The 13,766-nt window shown below is 40.2% G+C and overlaps 1 protein-coding gene across 16 annotated transcripts in view; it reads left to right on the top strand.

The window, feature by feature from the left end:
• ERC2 (ELKS/RAB6-interacting/CAST family member 2) overlaps positions 1 to 13,766 on the top strand; it is a 926,312-nt gene that overhangs the window by 489,219 nt on the left and 423,327 nt on the right. For 12 of the 16 annotated variants that reach the window (XR_008420534.1, XR_008420536.1, XR_008420537.1 and 9 more), the window contains one exon: positions 9,251 to 9,406. Coding sequence is in view for 12 of the 16 variants with exons in the window: in XM_053898033.1 (XP_053754008.1) it covers positions 9,251 to 9,406 (156 nt within the window). In the remaining 4 variants the exon portion in view is untranslated. The remainder of the gene's footprint in view (positions 1 to 9,250; positions 9,407 to 13,766) is intronic. The other 4 variants (XM_019470031.2, XM_053898032.1, XM_053898028.1 and 1 more) reach the window with 1 other exon arrangement.

The following is a 13,766-nucleotide window of genomic DNA, read 5'->3' as shown; positions in this document are numbered from 1 at the left end:
TCCACAGTTGTGTGGCATAGTACAGAGATTGAGGGGATGGAGGTGGCCTCTGGAGCTAGACTGACCGAGAATCCTGCCTCTGCACTCATTCGCACTACAACTTTGGGGAGTTTCCTCATCAGTAGTAGAAATAATCAAAGGACCTGCCTAATAGGGTTGTTGTGAGTATTAAGTGAGCTAATAAGTGTAAGGTGCTTAGAGCACCTCCAGTGATGTGCGCATGTGCTGCCTGTGCTTATCATTACTACATAGGAGTATTAGAACATGTCTAGACCAGGGTTCAGCAAACTTTAGCCCATGGGCCAAGTCTAGCCCTGCCACCTGTTCATGTAAATAAAGTTTTATTGGAACACAGCCATGCCCATTTTTGTGTATGTTATCTGTGGCTGCTTTCATAGTACAAGGACAAAGTTGAAGCAAAGTTGGTTACTTTCTACAGATGCTGTATGGTTCCCCAAGCCTAAGATATTTACTAGCCTAGCCCTTGATAGAAAAAAGTTTGCTAATCCCTATTTTTAGACTTCAGAAAGCTTTTCTCAGCAGCATAAATGAAAAAAAGGCCATCAGATTGCTGTGAACCATGTAGACTTTTAAAAGCCATCTGTTGCTTATGAATTAAATTAGGAAAGAGATACTGTACTGGGTCATTTCTTTTGGGCACGTATTTTTAGATCTTGGATTTAGTTTCAAAAAAATACATTTATAGGAATGAGAACCTGTGTTGTTGTTGTGCTGGTGGCAGGTAGTAATGCCCAGTTGTATTCATCAGCTGTCCAGTCTGATTTCTTTTCACTTTGACTAGATACCATCTCATTGACAATAAGCTGATATTCATTACATGAAATTGAATTCTTCTTTATAGAAAATGCCTTTCTGGAAACAAATATGAGGGCAACCTTAATTCATATAAATCCCTAGATACACATTCCTAAATAATTTTATGGGTTCACATAAAACACCTAGCCAACACAAAGGACCTGTTTCATCCTTTGAATGAACAGGAGCAGGTTTTAGAATTAAATTCAATCCAGAATAACTCTGTTAGTGACAGCAGAGTGGGCATTGTGCTGGATTCTTTAAGAAGAGAATAAGATGGTTGTGATCACTGTAAAGAGGGTGCTTATAGCAGAACAGGGAAGACATTAAAGGATCAGAAATGTGTTGAGTTCTTAGCAAGGCAAGCACAGCATATTTTGGGAATTTGTAATATGAGGATCCAACTTTCTAGACTGACCAAGTCTTCCCAGAAGACCTCCTAATAGGGATACATATGAATTACCTGTGATATAAGGGCTGAGATGGGAATGAGGTGAAGAACTTTCTAGAAGAGGAAAGTGCTGTGCAGGGGTCCTGAGGATCTTACAACTCTGTGTATTGAGGGTGCAAATGTAAGGTCAGTGTGGCTGAGTAGAGGAAGTAGGTTGAGATAATACTTGGAGAGGCAGAAGATAGACCTAGTAGGAGTCATGAGAAGAAGCATGACCTTTTCCACAGGTAGTGGAAATCCAATGAGAAGTTTTAAGCAGCAGAGAAATGTGATTCTGTTTGTGTATCAGATACTCTTTCCCCTCTCCTATAGAGAATGAATTAGATGGACCAATTGGAGCTGGCATCATTGCCCAACTTGGAGGTGAGGGTAGCCTGGGCCAGGGAGGATGAGGTTAGAAGTTATTCCTTCAGTGTTGTGAATACCCCAAGATTTGGCCCTGTTCTGACAGTAATGCCTGCCTGGTGGTGCAACAGTCAGTAATCAGTGAAAAATGCAAATAAACGTATCATTACAAGTTGTGGGGGGTGCACTAGAGGAAGGGCATGGAGTGTGATTGTAGCAGTTTTGGTGAAGGGAGGGGATATTGTTGGATTTGATGCCCAGAAAAGGCCCCTGTGAAGACTCTGAAGACATTGAAGTTGAGATCTGAAGGATCAAAGTCAGCCACAGAGGAGGAGTGATGGCTATAAGAGGAAAAGGTGGGGGAGCCCCAGACAGAGAGATCAGCACATGTCTGTGCTCCGTGGTGAGAGGGACTGAAAGAAGACTGGCTTTTGGATTCCGTGGGTAAAGGTGAAAATCATGTGGGATGAGGCTGGTCGGTTCCACAGATGTGTGTTTCTATTCTCTGGGAAATGGGAAACTGTTGGAGGATTGTACATCAGCAAGGACATCATCTGACTTGTTCTGAAACACTCCCTCTCGCTGCTGGCTGGAGAATGACTTAAAGGGGGCACAAGAGCAGAAACAGGGAGACCAGTGAGGAGAGAAGAGCATCATGGTCTAGGCAGGAAATAATGGTGACTTGAGGTGTTGTGGTAACAGGAGTGATGGAGGCAAAGGGTCTGCATACTCTGGGTTTCCCTGTCTGCATTCCTGCAGGGCACCAAAGCACCATGGGATAGGTGGAGCCATGGTGTCCTGCAGTAGGGGATGCTTGTGGGTCTGTCAACCTTGCTTTGGGTTCTCCTGGTGATGCCAATTTGGACCATATGGGCTGAGAAGCCTGAGCATATAGTCCAGTCTCCAGTGAGAGTAATGTAGAACATCACAACACATTTATCACTTGACAGTGAGAAAAACAATCACTCCAGGGCTACCATTCTCAGACCTACATGACCAGTCTGTGCTCTCTGGGTCATGACACCTACATGGGAAGCTAAGCAGCAAGACATTTGTTTGATGAATAGTAAATGGGAGCCAGGCTTTTTGGTCATGTGACCCTTGTAACTGTGTATGATTTGCTCACCAGCAACAGTGTCTTGTTCTTAGATGCCCCAGGATTAAACATTGAGTCCTGAGTAGTATGAAAAACAGGCCAGCCTTTTCCCTTTGAGTGTCCTGTGGGTACATGCCAGTCCTACCAAATGCATCTGGAGGAGGACAAGGGGTATCAGAGAGCACCTGGCTTTCTCCTTGGGGTCTTCCATAGGAGTCCCCTACTATCTGCTCTCTTTAGTGTAGGTACTCAGCCATTGAGGTGCATCCATTCTTAGGGTGGTGCTCTACTGATATCTGAAGGGAGGAGGTTCTTCGGGGCCAGAATAAGGGAGAACAGTTGAAGGAAGTCAGCCCTTCGGAACTTCTCCAGAGTGAAATATCTACAAGAAAAACAAATCCTTCTCTTGCTGATGGTGACCAGCTCCTGCTGTGTGACCTGCTTTGTAGGTTTTCCCAGTGTGGGTGGGGAAGTCAACAGTGGAGGGAGGAGAGTGCATATGGGCTCTAGAAGAGGGGGAGTTAAGTCATATTGGAGCTAAGTCCTAAGACCTTGGCCCTACTTGCTGCTCTTTGCTGGGAGGAGAGCTGGATTCAAGTAGCCACAGCTGGCCAGATACTTTGTCTTTCAGGAAGGACTATCATGCTCATGACACTTAGCACATTTGTATGTGCTATAAAAATATCTTTGGAATAGTTATGTAGCTTTCTAAAATGTATAGCTATGCCGAAATACTGAATGGTATTTGCAAGCTTTAAAAAAGTGGAATCATCTCAGTGGTTACAGTAAAAGCCGTTATTATCAGAAATTCTGCATGCAATACTCATTGTTAGCTTCCATTGTGTGTGTGGCCATCTACTTGTGCAGTCACTTCAGGATCCCAGCTCACTTACCCATGTTTGTCGTGACCTTCCTGCAATGCTTCCATTAGGTTAGCCTTACAGGAATGCATCTCATCTTATTATTAAGTAAAGCACACTGAAAGCTAAATGAATGACACAGAGGGTTTGATAATGCATTCCAAAGTCCATTGTTTGAGGCATTTCAAATAGCTGCTATTCCAATGTGGGAAGTAAGACACTAGATATGTATTCATGACATTACACAAGACATGATCACATTTATATTATGAGCTAAGAATGAAGCAGAGGAAACATGCTGGAATCTGCTGTAAGCATTTTACCTGTACTAACCTATTAGCTCTTCACAGTAACCCTATGAGTTAGCTACAATTATTTCCATTTTATATATGAAGAAGCTGAAGTACAGAGAGGTTAAGAAACTTATTCATAGTCACACAGCTAGAGAGTGGTGGACTTCTGATGAGAACCAAGGCAACCTAGCTCCAGAGTTTATGCTACTAGCTCCTGCCCTTCAGTGGCTCCTGGAAAATTCTTATATCCCAGAATTGTCTTCCATAGAGGTTACACCATTTTACACTCCCAGTTATACCTACATCTAGTTATTATTTAACCAAGAGAAATGAAACCATATGTCCACAAAAAATTGGTACAAGAATGTTCATTGCAACCTTATTCTCAACAGCAAAAAATTGGAAATAGCCCAAATATCCATTTAACAAGGGAATAGCTAATCAAACTGTAGTATGTTCATATAATGGAATACCACTTGATTTCAGCTATAAGATGGAACTTAGGCACAATATGAATAAGCCTCAAAAACCTTATGCTGAGTCAGAGAAGTCAGACACAAAAGGGCATGTACTGTATGATTCCATGTATATGAGTTCAAGAACACACAAAACAAATCCATGCAGATGAAATCTGGGATAGTGACTACTTCCTCTCAGGGGTCAGGGACATGAGGCTGGGTGATGGCAATGCTCTATATTTTGATTGGTCAAAAATCATCAATTTTTATACTTAATATCTGTGCATTTTCTTATATGTATTTATACCTCACTTACACACACACACACGCATACAGTAACACATGGGAACTCCCCCTTCTTCCCTGATCCATTCTGTTCCTCAGTGGTACAATGTTTACAGACTGGTGTGGGGTTTGCAGCAGTTTCCATTTCCATGGATATGTGTAAATAAACATTAAAATAGGCTTTTATATTTTAACATAAATAAGATCAGACTATATGTATTATTCTGCTGCCTGCTTTCTTTTTTGATTAACAATATGTCTTAAAGGTTTTTCTGTGTCCATACTTCAGTTTTGCCTTAATCTTCTTAGCTAGCTTGGAGTTCCAGAATATGAATGTGCTTGATTTCTTCAGCCAATTTCCTTCTGATGGATGATTTGGCAGTTTTCAAATTTTTACTTTGACAGTGTAATGTCAAATTTTGTAATGAAAATTTTGTGCATAAATATTCATGCGTATGTGCAGACATTTTTGTAGGCTACTTTCCTAAATTGGGTTTTCTTGGGAAAAAGGTATGGACACTTTGGTGGATACTGCCAAATTAGTTTATAATTTTATAACCAATTTTTGTAAGTTACACTCCTCCTGACATCATATGAGAGAGCTAGATTCTGGTATCCTCTCCAACAATGGATATTATCAATCTTTTAAGATGTTTGAGAGAAGGTAGGTAAAAACAAAACAACAACAAAAAAACCAGCATCTTGTTTCTGCTGAGATTAAAAAAAAAGAAGTTTTGATTTTTCTCCTTTATACACAATATACATATGAACTTAGAGTAGCATATGCACCTCTTGCTCCACACTGCCTCCCAGCTATGTGATTCTAGAGGCCATAAAGCCTGACACTTTCTCACCAATAAGTTAGGGAATACTTTCTAATTTTAATTTTAATTTTAATTTGATCCACTGTTCTAGTGAAAAATAGCAGGATTCTGTCCTCTATGATATTCATTCTTAATATAGTAGCCATTGTTGATCTTGATACCTATTGGAATTTTTTTTATTTAATCCAAATTCCTTAATGATGTGACATGACTTGCTTAATGACACTAGTCAATTTAAACGGACCCTACCACTGTACTCTCCAACCAACCTAACCCCTCCCCCATAACTGCTTTAAAAAATTTTTATTTAATGTTTATTATTTTTTTTGAGAGAGAGAGACAGACACACCATGAGCAGGGGAGGGGCAGAGAGAGAAGGAGACACCGAATCCGAAGCAGGCACAAAATCTGTCAGCACAGAGCCCGACGTGGAGCTCAAACCCACAAACCGTGAGATCACGACCTGACCTGAAGTTGGACGCTTAACTGACTGAGCCACCCAGGTGCCCCCATAACTGCTTTTTTAAAAATTTGCATCTTGGATATATTTTTAATGGTGTTTCCCTGAAGAAAAAAAGCTTATCCCTAGGAAACTTTATTTCCGAACATGGAGCAGGTCAGTCTCTGGCAGAGGCTTAGAATCTGATTTGCCTCGTGGGTGAGAATTTGGGAAGTGGGTATCAATGGCACTTTCTTCTCAGACAGTATTGCTAGAGGACTTTGCATTCTGCACCCCAGGAGTTCTAACTTCCTTAGTTTAGTACAATTGAGAGCTGTATGGAGGTTAGCCCTGTTTATCTATGCATGTGGGTTTCTTCTGCAGATGGTAGGAGATGCAGGACTGATAAGTCACCTACAGATTTTATTCTTGGAGATGCTGAAGTTATTACTAGCAAAAATCACACTGGTTGTTCCTTCAGCAAGTGTCTAGTGAGCTTCTGTGGGGGTATTTTGTCTTTATTGGGGGATCTCATATATTTAAATTTCATGAATTCTCTCCCTCTCCTCCTACCCCATAAATTGCTGTTTCAACCTGTTCTTTCAGGTAACCTTGGCTTCTCTGAGGGATACTTGAGAGAGTGACTGTCTAGTAGGTGAGGTTCTGCTCACTCTTAATCTCTTTCCCACCTCGACCAGAGCAATCCTTCTTTTCCTTTTTGGCTTTTAAGTAAGCTTTTATTAGAAGAAAGAGTTCTGCTGCTAGAAATATATTTGAAAACCATAGCACTTCTTCAAGGGAGTGTGTGTACTTTATACATATCTATTGATGCTCATGTCTACGAAGATAAGATGATAATTTTCATCACCTTGCTGTGCATGCATCCAAATAGCCAAATTCAGAGTAGTGCCATTCACAACCAAGTTTTTCTTTTCCAGTCATTCATGTCCCAAGTCAGACAGCATTTGAATTTCCAGACTTCAGTCTTCCATTTTTCTTAGCCACTTATTTGTATTTCAGGAAAGCTTTAGGGGTGCCTGAGTGGCTCAGTTGGTTAGGTGTCCAACTTTGACTCAGGTCATGATCTCATGGTTCATGAGTTCAAACCCCACATCAGGGTCTATGCGGATAGCTCAGAGCCTGAAGCCTACTTTGAATTCTGTGTGTCTCTTTCTCTCTGCCCTCCCTTACTCCTGCTCTGTCTCTCTCTCAAAAATAAATAAAAACTTAAAAATTTAGAAAAAAAAGGAAAGCTTTAAGGGATGCATGGATTTGGGGGTTTGTTTGTTTTTTATTTTTGGATTGAAAAAAAAACTGAAATATTCCTGAAAGTAAGGTCTGTATATGTTCACACTGCCCTGAGAACTTTGTGGGAGTTCATTATGCAAATGATGTTCATGATAATAGTCTATTTTCTTTATCAGTGGTACTTGGGGTAAAAAACATTTAGCAGTTGGTTCTAGTTAAATGTGTGCTTTAAAGATATAAAAAGTATTTCTTTATAACAATGTCCTCTACTTAAACAATCTCTCTAATAACACTGACCTATCACATCCTATTACTGGGCACTGACCTTATTTCCTGAACTGGAAAGTGTGCTTGCCCCAGATTGGGATGAGTTTTGAAATACTATATCCTTGTTCAATTAGGAAGCAAGAGGTTGTTCTCAACATCTTTATAGTAACCAAAAGATAATTTCCTAAAAGAAGATTAGCATATAGACTTGAGTTGGTAGTTTCAGATGTGTACCTTACCTATTTGTATAGGATACAAATAAGGAAATATCAGAGAAAAATTATCTAATCCCAATGTTGACCAAGTAGATGGCTGTTCTCTCTCACCATAATCCTTTTAATAAGTGTCACTAGGAATACTAAAATCACTGCTTCAGCTGGTACTGTAAATATTCTTAAAGACCAGTGTTCAGAATATTTTCATTAGTAGGAATTCCTGATAGAAGATCATTCAGCTTAATAAACACTTCTCTTGAATTTCATTTTCTTGGAGTGGAAGGGAGTAGCCGAGTATATAATTTTATGAGGACTAGAAATAAAAGTTTCTTATTGAGAGTGTCTTCCATTTGATTAGTAATTGTTTCAATTTGACATGTTTGCTGTGTATCATCTATTCTCATCTTGTGCACATTTCCATCAGAGCAGTGATTCTCTCTTGCTTGCTCTGGGAACCAGGCTCATTGACAGCAGCTGACTTAGCAATACTGGGGAGGAGAAATTGGGGTCAGGAAGGATCCCAAAAGATTCTGCTCTGCAACCCTCCTCTTTTGGAATCAGTGCTCCTGAGCCCTCTGTACTGCCCTCCTGCCTCCTCACGTGTGAGATTAGATTTATACCAGCTGCCATGGACATGGTTGCCTAAATCTGTGGAATGTTTTGCTAAACGCTGCTGGTGAAATAGTCCACATTAAGCCTATAACTCCTCCCCCCACTTTTTTTTAACCCATCCTTTGTCTGTAGTCTTTTACTCACTTGCTTACTTTGTGGTTTTGCACTTTGACATCCTGTAGATTCATTAAGAACTCTTAATCCGAACACCAGGGCTTTACTTAACATGATGATTACCCAAATTGTTATTCTGTTTGAGCTAAGTGATGACAATGTATTTGATTGGAACCTTGTAATTGTTATTTTAAAATCAAAGTAATGGATTATGATCTCAGAATAGGAACATGATCCAGAAGAATAATAATAATTAGAAGAGCAACCACTTAGAAGAAAATAAATTCTCCGTCATAGACCAGGGGCCCTTTATTCCCTGAGTCCTGCCTACCTCTGCAGTCCTAGGTTCTACCCCTCTTCCAGACCCTTGCCCTGGGCTAGCCTCACTGCAGCCTTCCAGTCCTTAGAAGTAGTTGGTCCTTTCTTGCCTTGGGAATTGCACTTGCTGTTCCCTGCATTTGGGGAGCATCTCTACTGGTGACTTCTTGGCTGGCTCCTTGGAGTCTTACCCAATATTTTACCACCTTAGGGAGGTTTCCTGGCCACAGTACCTAAAGTCATCCCCCCACTCAATGCCTGTCCACACATGCAATGCACGTCATCATCTGTCACAGCATGTGATTTATCACCCCTCTCCACCCCCCTGCTTAGGAAACCTAAGTTGTGTCTCCTTGGTACTGGTCTGCCCCTCCCACTAGACTTAAAGCTCCATGAGTTGGGTGAAGACTATACATACCTCATTCACTACAGCAGCCCCAGTGCCATCCTGGCACTTGGCATTAAGTGGGTGATCAATAAGTACTTGTGGTTAAATGAATTTCGGAATAATCTGAAGTTCCACCTTTTCCCGAATCCATGTCAATATATTCTATCCTTAGTACTCATGTTGTGATAACATATGATCTTCCAGTGGTTGAATTTAACCACACTCTGCTGACTTTTCTCAGGCACATGAAGGATCAGAATAAAAAGGTGGCCAACCTCAAGCACAACCAACAGTTGGAAAAGAAGAAGAATGCCCAGTTACTGGAAGAAGTCCGCAGGCGAGAAGATAGCATGGCTGATAACTCACAGCACTTGCAGGTGAGCTCAGGCTCCTCCTCTTTATACCTAAATAATTGGAGATTGACTTCCTCTGACATGCATCCTTTGCTGTGGAAAAATATGCACAGAAATGGGGGCCTTGCCTTAGCTCTGAGTCCAGCACTAACCGTGTACTCCCAGAGAACCCAATATGTCTTTACAATTATGGAGTATCATTTTCAGAATGGTGCCCAAGAAGAGCTGATTATGCTATAAAATCTAATACTGCACAGAGTCTCTTGGTTCCTATACCTCACCTTAAAAAGTAAGGGCCGCATTTATATTTTTAAGCTTAAAACATAGAAGCGTCCTCCTTTTAGAATTATATTTAAGTGGCTTTGGCGTTTGTAGAAGGGTAATGTATGCGTGTTATCACAGAAGGTATTTGAAAAAGGATGCTTTCAGATAGTTTACAAAACTGGTTTTGTTTTGTTCAAAACTCTGAGGCTCTGAGGCAGATCATTATTCTGTCTTCTCTGTGGAATATAGTTATCTCTGAACGGACAGCCCTATCTGAGAAACCAACTGGCTGACTGAAAACACCAATTTTTCCTCATTAACCATCCCTATTTTTGGCAAAGGAGCTCTCCCCATGTGCTCAATAAAACATTCAGGCTAAAACAGGGCATTTGCTTTGAAGTTCCTTTATTTATTCCAATGTGCTTTAAACAGAGTAGTTTAAGTTCAACTTGGCCAGAGTTCATGTTACATTTTGCTTATTAATTAGTGTCTTTCTGTAGTTATATATCAGGTTTCCTCCTTGGAGATAGAAGAAGTTAGATAGTTTCAATATGTACTCACAGTTCATCTTTTTAATTGACCAAAAGAGAAATAAGTAATTATTCTAGGGTAGGAAATACAAGGAAATGTCTTGCACAGAGCATGGCACGTGGAGATTACTTAGTCAATATTAGTTTCTTTTTCCTCTGTATCCTAGAGCTGCCTTTATGGTTTCAGTCAAGCCCCTTTGTTTGGATACCTGATTTGGTTTGCACAGTAGTAACATCAGGTCCTTTGTTCAGGCGTGGGACCACCTTCACATGGACCATTAGCTTATTTGAATCCACAACTTCCTCCCTGTTCTTGTCCCAGGATTTTGGACCTTGGTTTCCCCCCCAGTCATATGAGATATTAAATTGGAGCCTATAGACTGAGATAATGAGAACTAAAATTTGTAGAATATTTTATTGCCAGGCATACAGTCTCAGTTTTTCTTCACCACAGTGTTAGTGATTTTACATATGGTAAAATTGGAATCTCAGAAAAGTTATCAAGCGACATGCTAGTAAAAGAGTGGAGGTATACCTGACTCCGGGTCTCCCTGCTTTCAAGAAACTAATGTAGAGGAACCATAACAGTAGTAGCTATCATTTATAGAATTTTTCAGTATACTAGGTACTGTGCTGTGTACTTTATAGCACCTATTTAATTCTTATATGAGCTGGGTTAGTTGGGATTCTTAGTTGCAAGTGACAGGAACACAACTCAGTCTTAACTAAGCAAAAAAGGGCATCAGTTAACTGAATAGGACAGTTAACTGAAGGGTGGACTTCAGGCCTGACTTCATTCAGATATTCCAACAGTGGCATTAGGAATCCATCTCTACCCTACTCATAGTTGCTCTTTGTTGCTTTGATTCTTAGGAAAGCTGTCCACAGTGATGCCAACCATGGCCATCAGCAGCCAGCCTCCATTGTGAGCGCAGTCACCTTGGGGGAGGAGAAAAGTTATTTCTTAGTGGTTCTAGCAAAAGTTCAAAGAATGAAAGAATGCATATATTGACAAGGCCAGGATGTGACCACCTGGAGCTTAGAGGATAGGGGTTAGCCACACCCAAGTCATATGGGCTGAGAGTGGGAATAGGTGACTTCCCACAAAAAAGAAAGGAGTGTGTTGGTAGAAGTTATGCTGGACAGTAAAACTATAGAGTGCACTACAACCATCTACATGGTGGTTTAACTGTTATCCCATTTGATGTTTGAGAAGAAGGATGGTGAGAGGTTACGTAACTTGTCCAAGATTACTTGGCTAGTAAGTGGCAGAACCAGGACTCAAACTTAATCTGACCATCTTTAGATGGTGAGAGTTCTGGAGAAGAGTTGTAAGAGGACAACAAGAAAACTGTTGAGTGGTGGAGAGTCTTCATGGAGCGGTTGGGATTAGAGCTGGATGAGTCTGACATGGGAGGGATGCAGCAGGAGGGACAGCACTCCAGGCAAGAGAACCATCAGCAAAGGTATAGAGTCTGAGTAGAGCAAGGTACAGTCAGGGCACAGAACATAGCAGACGAATTGAGTGTCGTTTTCAGTGATGTAAATATTACTATCTTTCTTTAACTGATTTTGGAGCTTGAATACCCAGGATTTATTCCAAGCTTCAGAATTTACTAGCTGAATGTGCTTGGGCAGATGACTTACTCTCCCTTGGCTTCAGTCTCCTCATCTGTAAAATGGGACTAATCACAATTACATCTACTCCAGAGTTGCTCTGAAGATTAGAGTCAATGCATAAAGAGAATTTAGAATTGTACTTGGCACAATCTATGCTCATAGTAAGTGTTAATGATTAACTGTTATTATGAGAACGAAGAAAAGGTAAAAGGAACATTTTGTGAAATTGTCTATGATGTATGTGGGTATTTATACAGTTCTACTCTGTTACGTGTTGAGCATCAAAGTTGCTGTCGTTTCTATTTATAGTCATTTCTTTTCTAAGGACACATCTAGTTATGGAAATTAATGTCTTGTTTTGACTCATGAACTTTTGCATAGCAATATTTTTATAAGGGGCCTTGATGACTACCTCATAGACCTATTCATAAAAGATAGCATGGTCTGGAATTACTTAGTTGCATTCCTGACCACCCCAAATAAAGGATAGCATTTGCAATGCAATAAAAAGTAATCACAATTAATTTTGATGAAAATGTCTCTGGTTAAGGTTAATAGAGAGTGAAACTCCCACTTTCTTGGATTGTTAAGCAGATATACTCAGATGCAATAATTACTGCCTTTTGAGGACAGAACTTTCCTTTCTTGGGACATTTGATTTTTTAATGTTACTGTTGTTTTAAGTATTTCCTGTTTATGAGTTAGCTTCTTAATCCTTTTAATAAGTGTCTGTCAACTAGGATCTTGTTTGGTTGGTTACATGGGTGGTGGATTGGTTGGTAGTTATGGGATTGACACCTACTAAATTTGATTTTTTCTACACTAGTTTTTTTGTAATGGTTGGACATGCTGACTTCTTGAATCAGCCAACCAAATAGGTATCATATCCAGAGAAATAATCAGGTAGAGTGTTTTCTGCAACAATAATAGCTGTTGGATCAGATTCCAAAGGAGAGATTGAAGAGATTCAGCCTGTTATTAAAATTGGAGACAAAGTTGAATATATTCAAACTAGGACATAATAGCAACAGGCAAAAACTGGGCCATTTTAGTCCAATCTAGATATGCAGTCATGCTAAGAAACATTTCACAAACCCAACCTTCTTTAGTTCTTAGGTTTATAGTTTTATGGCAGGAGTTGCAAACTCAGATGCCTTTAGGGTCTAGGTTATTAGCATAAATAAGAAACAGGTTCACATGTAAGAAAAAATTATTATGTCTCATTCTTTCAGCCTTTTAATTTTCCTTTTTGGTGGAGATGTATCAGTTAGCAACTGCCATAATAATGCTGTGTAGCAAATCATCCCAAGACTCCATGACTTTAAAGCATCAATAGTTATTCTCACAGATTTTTCAGGCTAAGTGGCTCAGCTTCTCCAGAGTAGACTTGGGTGGGCACGCCTTTTTCTCACTGCAGGTCTGTGGGTGGCTGGAGCAGTTCCATTCCACATGTTTTTATTCTGAGACTCAGGCTGAAGGGGTGTCAGTGACTTAGGAGAAACTCTTCTGATGATAGTAGCAGAGGCACAGAGAGTAAGCAAAAACATACAAGGTTTCATAAAGCCTAGACTTAAACTGACATTTTTTCACCCCACCCCACTGGCCAAAACAAGGCACATGGCTGAGCAAATAAGCAAGGATTGGGGAAGTACTCTCCCCATGAAGAGAACATTTTACAGGGGCAGATACAAGGAAGGGTAAGGGCTTGAGGCCAATTGTTCAATCTGTCAAAAGAGATAGGATTTGTAGAAATATTTCCCTACATAAGAAAAAACAATGACATAGACATAATGAAAATTACATCCTAGTATATGGATGTGATAGAGAGTGGTAGGGACTGTGAAGAACTCAAGAGCCCATGGCTCATCAAAAGGAATTGAGACCACCAAACTTTGGCTGAATGCTGCCACAAAGGTAGGTCTAGGGTTGAGAGACCCTATGATTGCCATAAAATAGAAATTTTTATGTGG

Source organism: Panthera pardus, unplaced genomic scaffold (assembly GCF_024362965.1).
Source record: "Panthera pardus isolate Hobbes unplaced genomic scaffold, ASM2436296v1 HiC_scaffold_8, whole genome shotgun sequence".
Classification (NCBI taxonomy): domain Eukaryota; kingdom Metazoa; phylum Chordata; class Mammalia; order Carnivora; family Felidae; genus Panthera; species Panthera pardus.
Note: the sequence above shows the minus strand (reverse complement) of the source record. Positions and strands in the feature narration are given on the sequence as shown.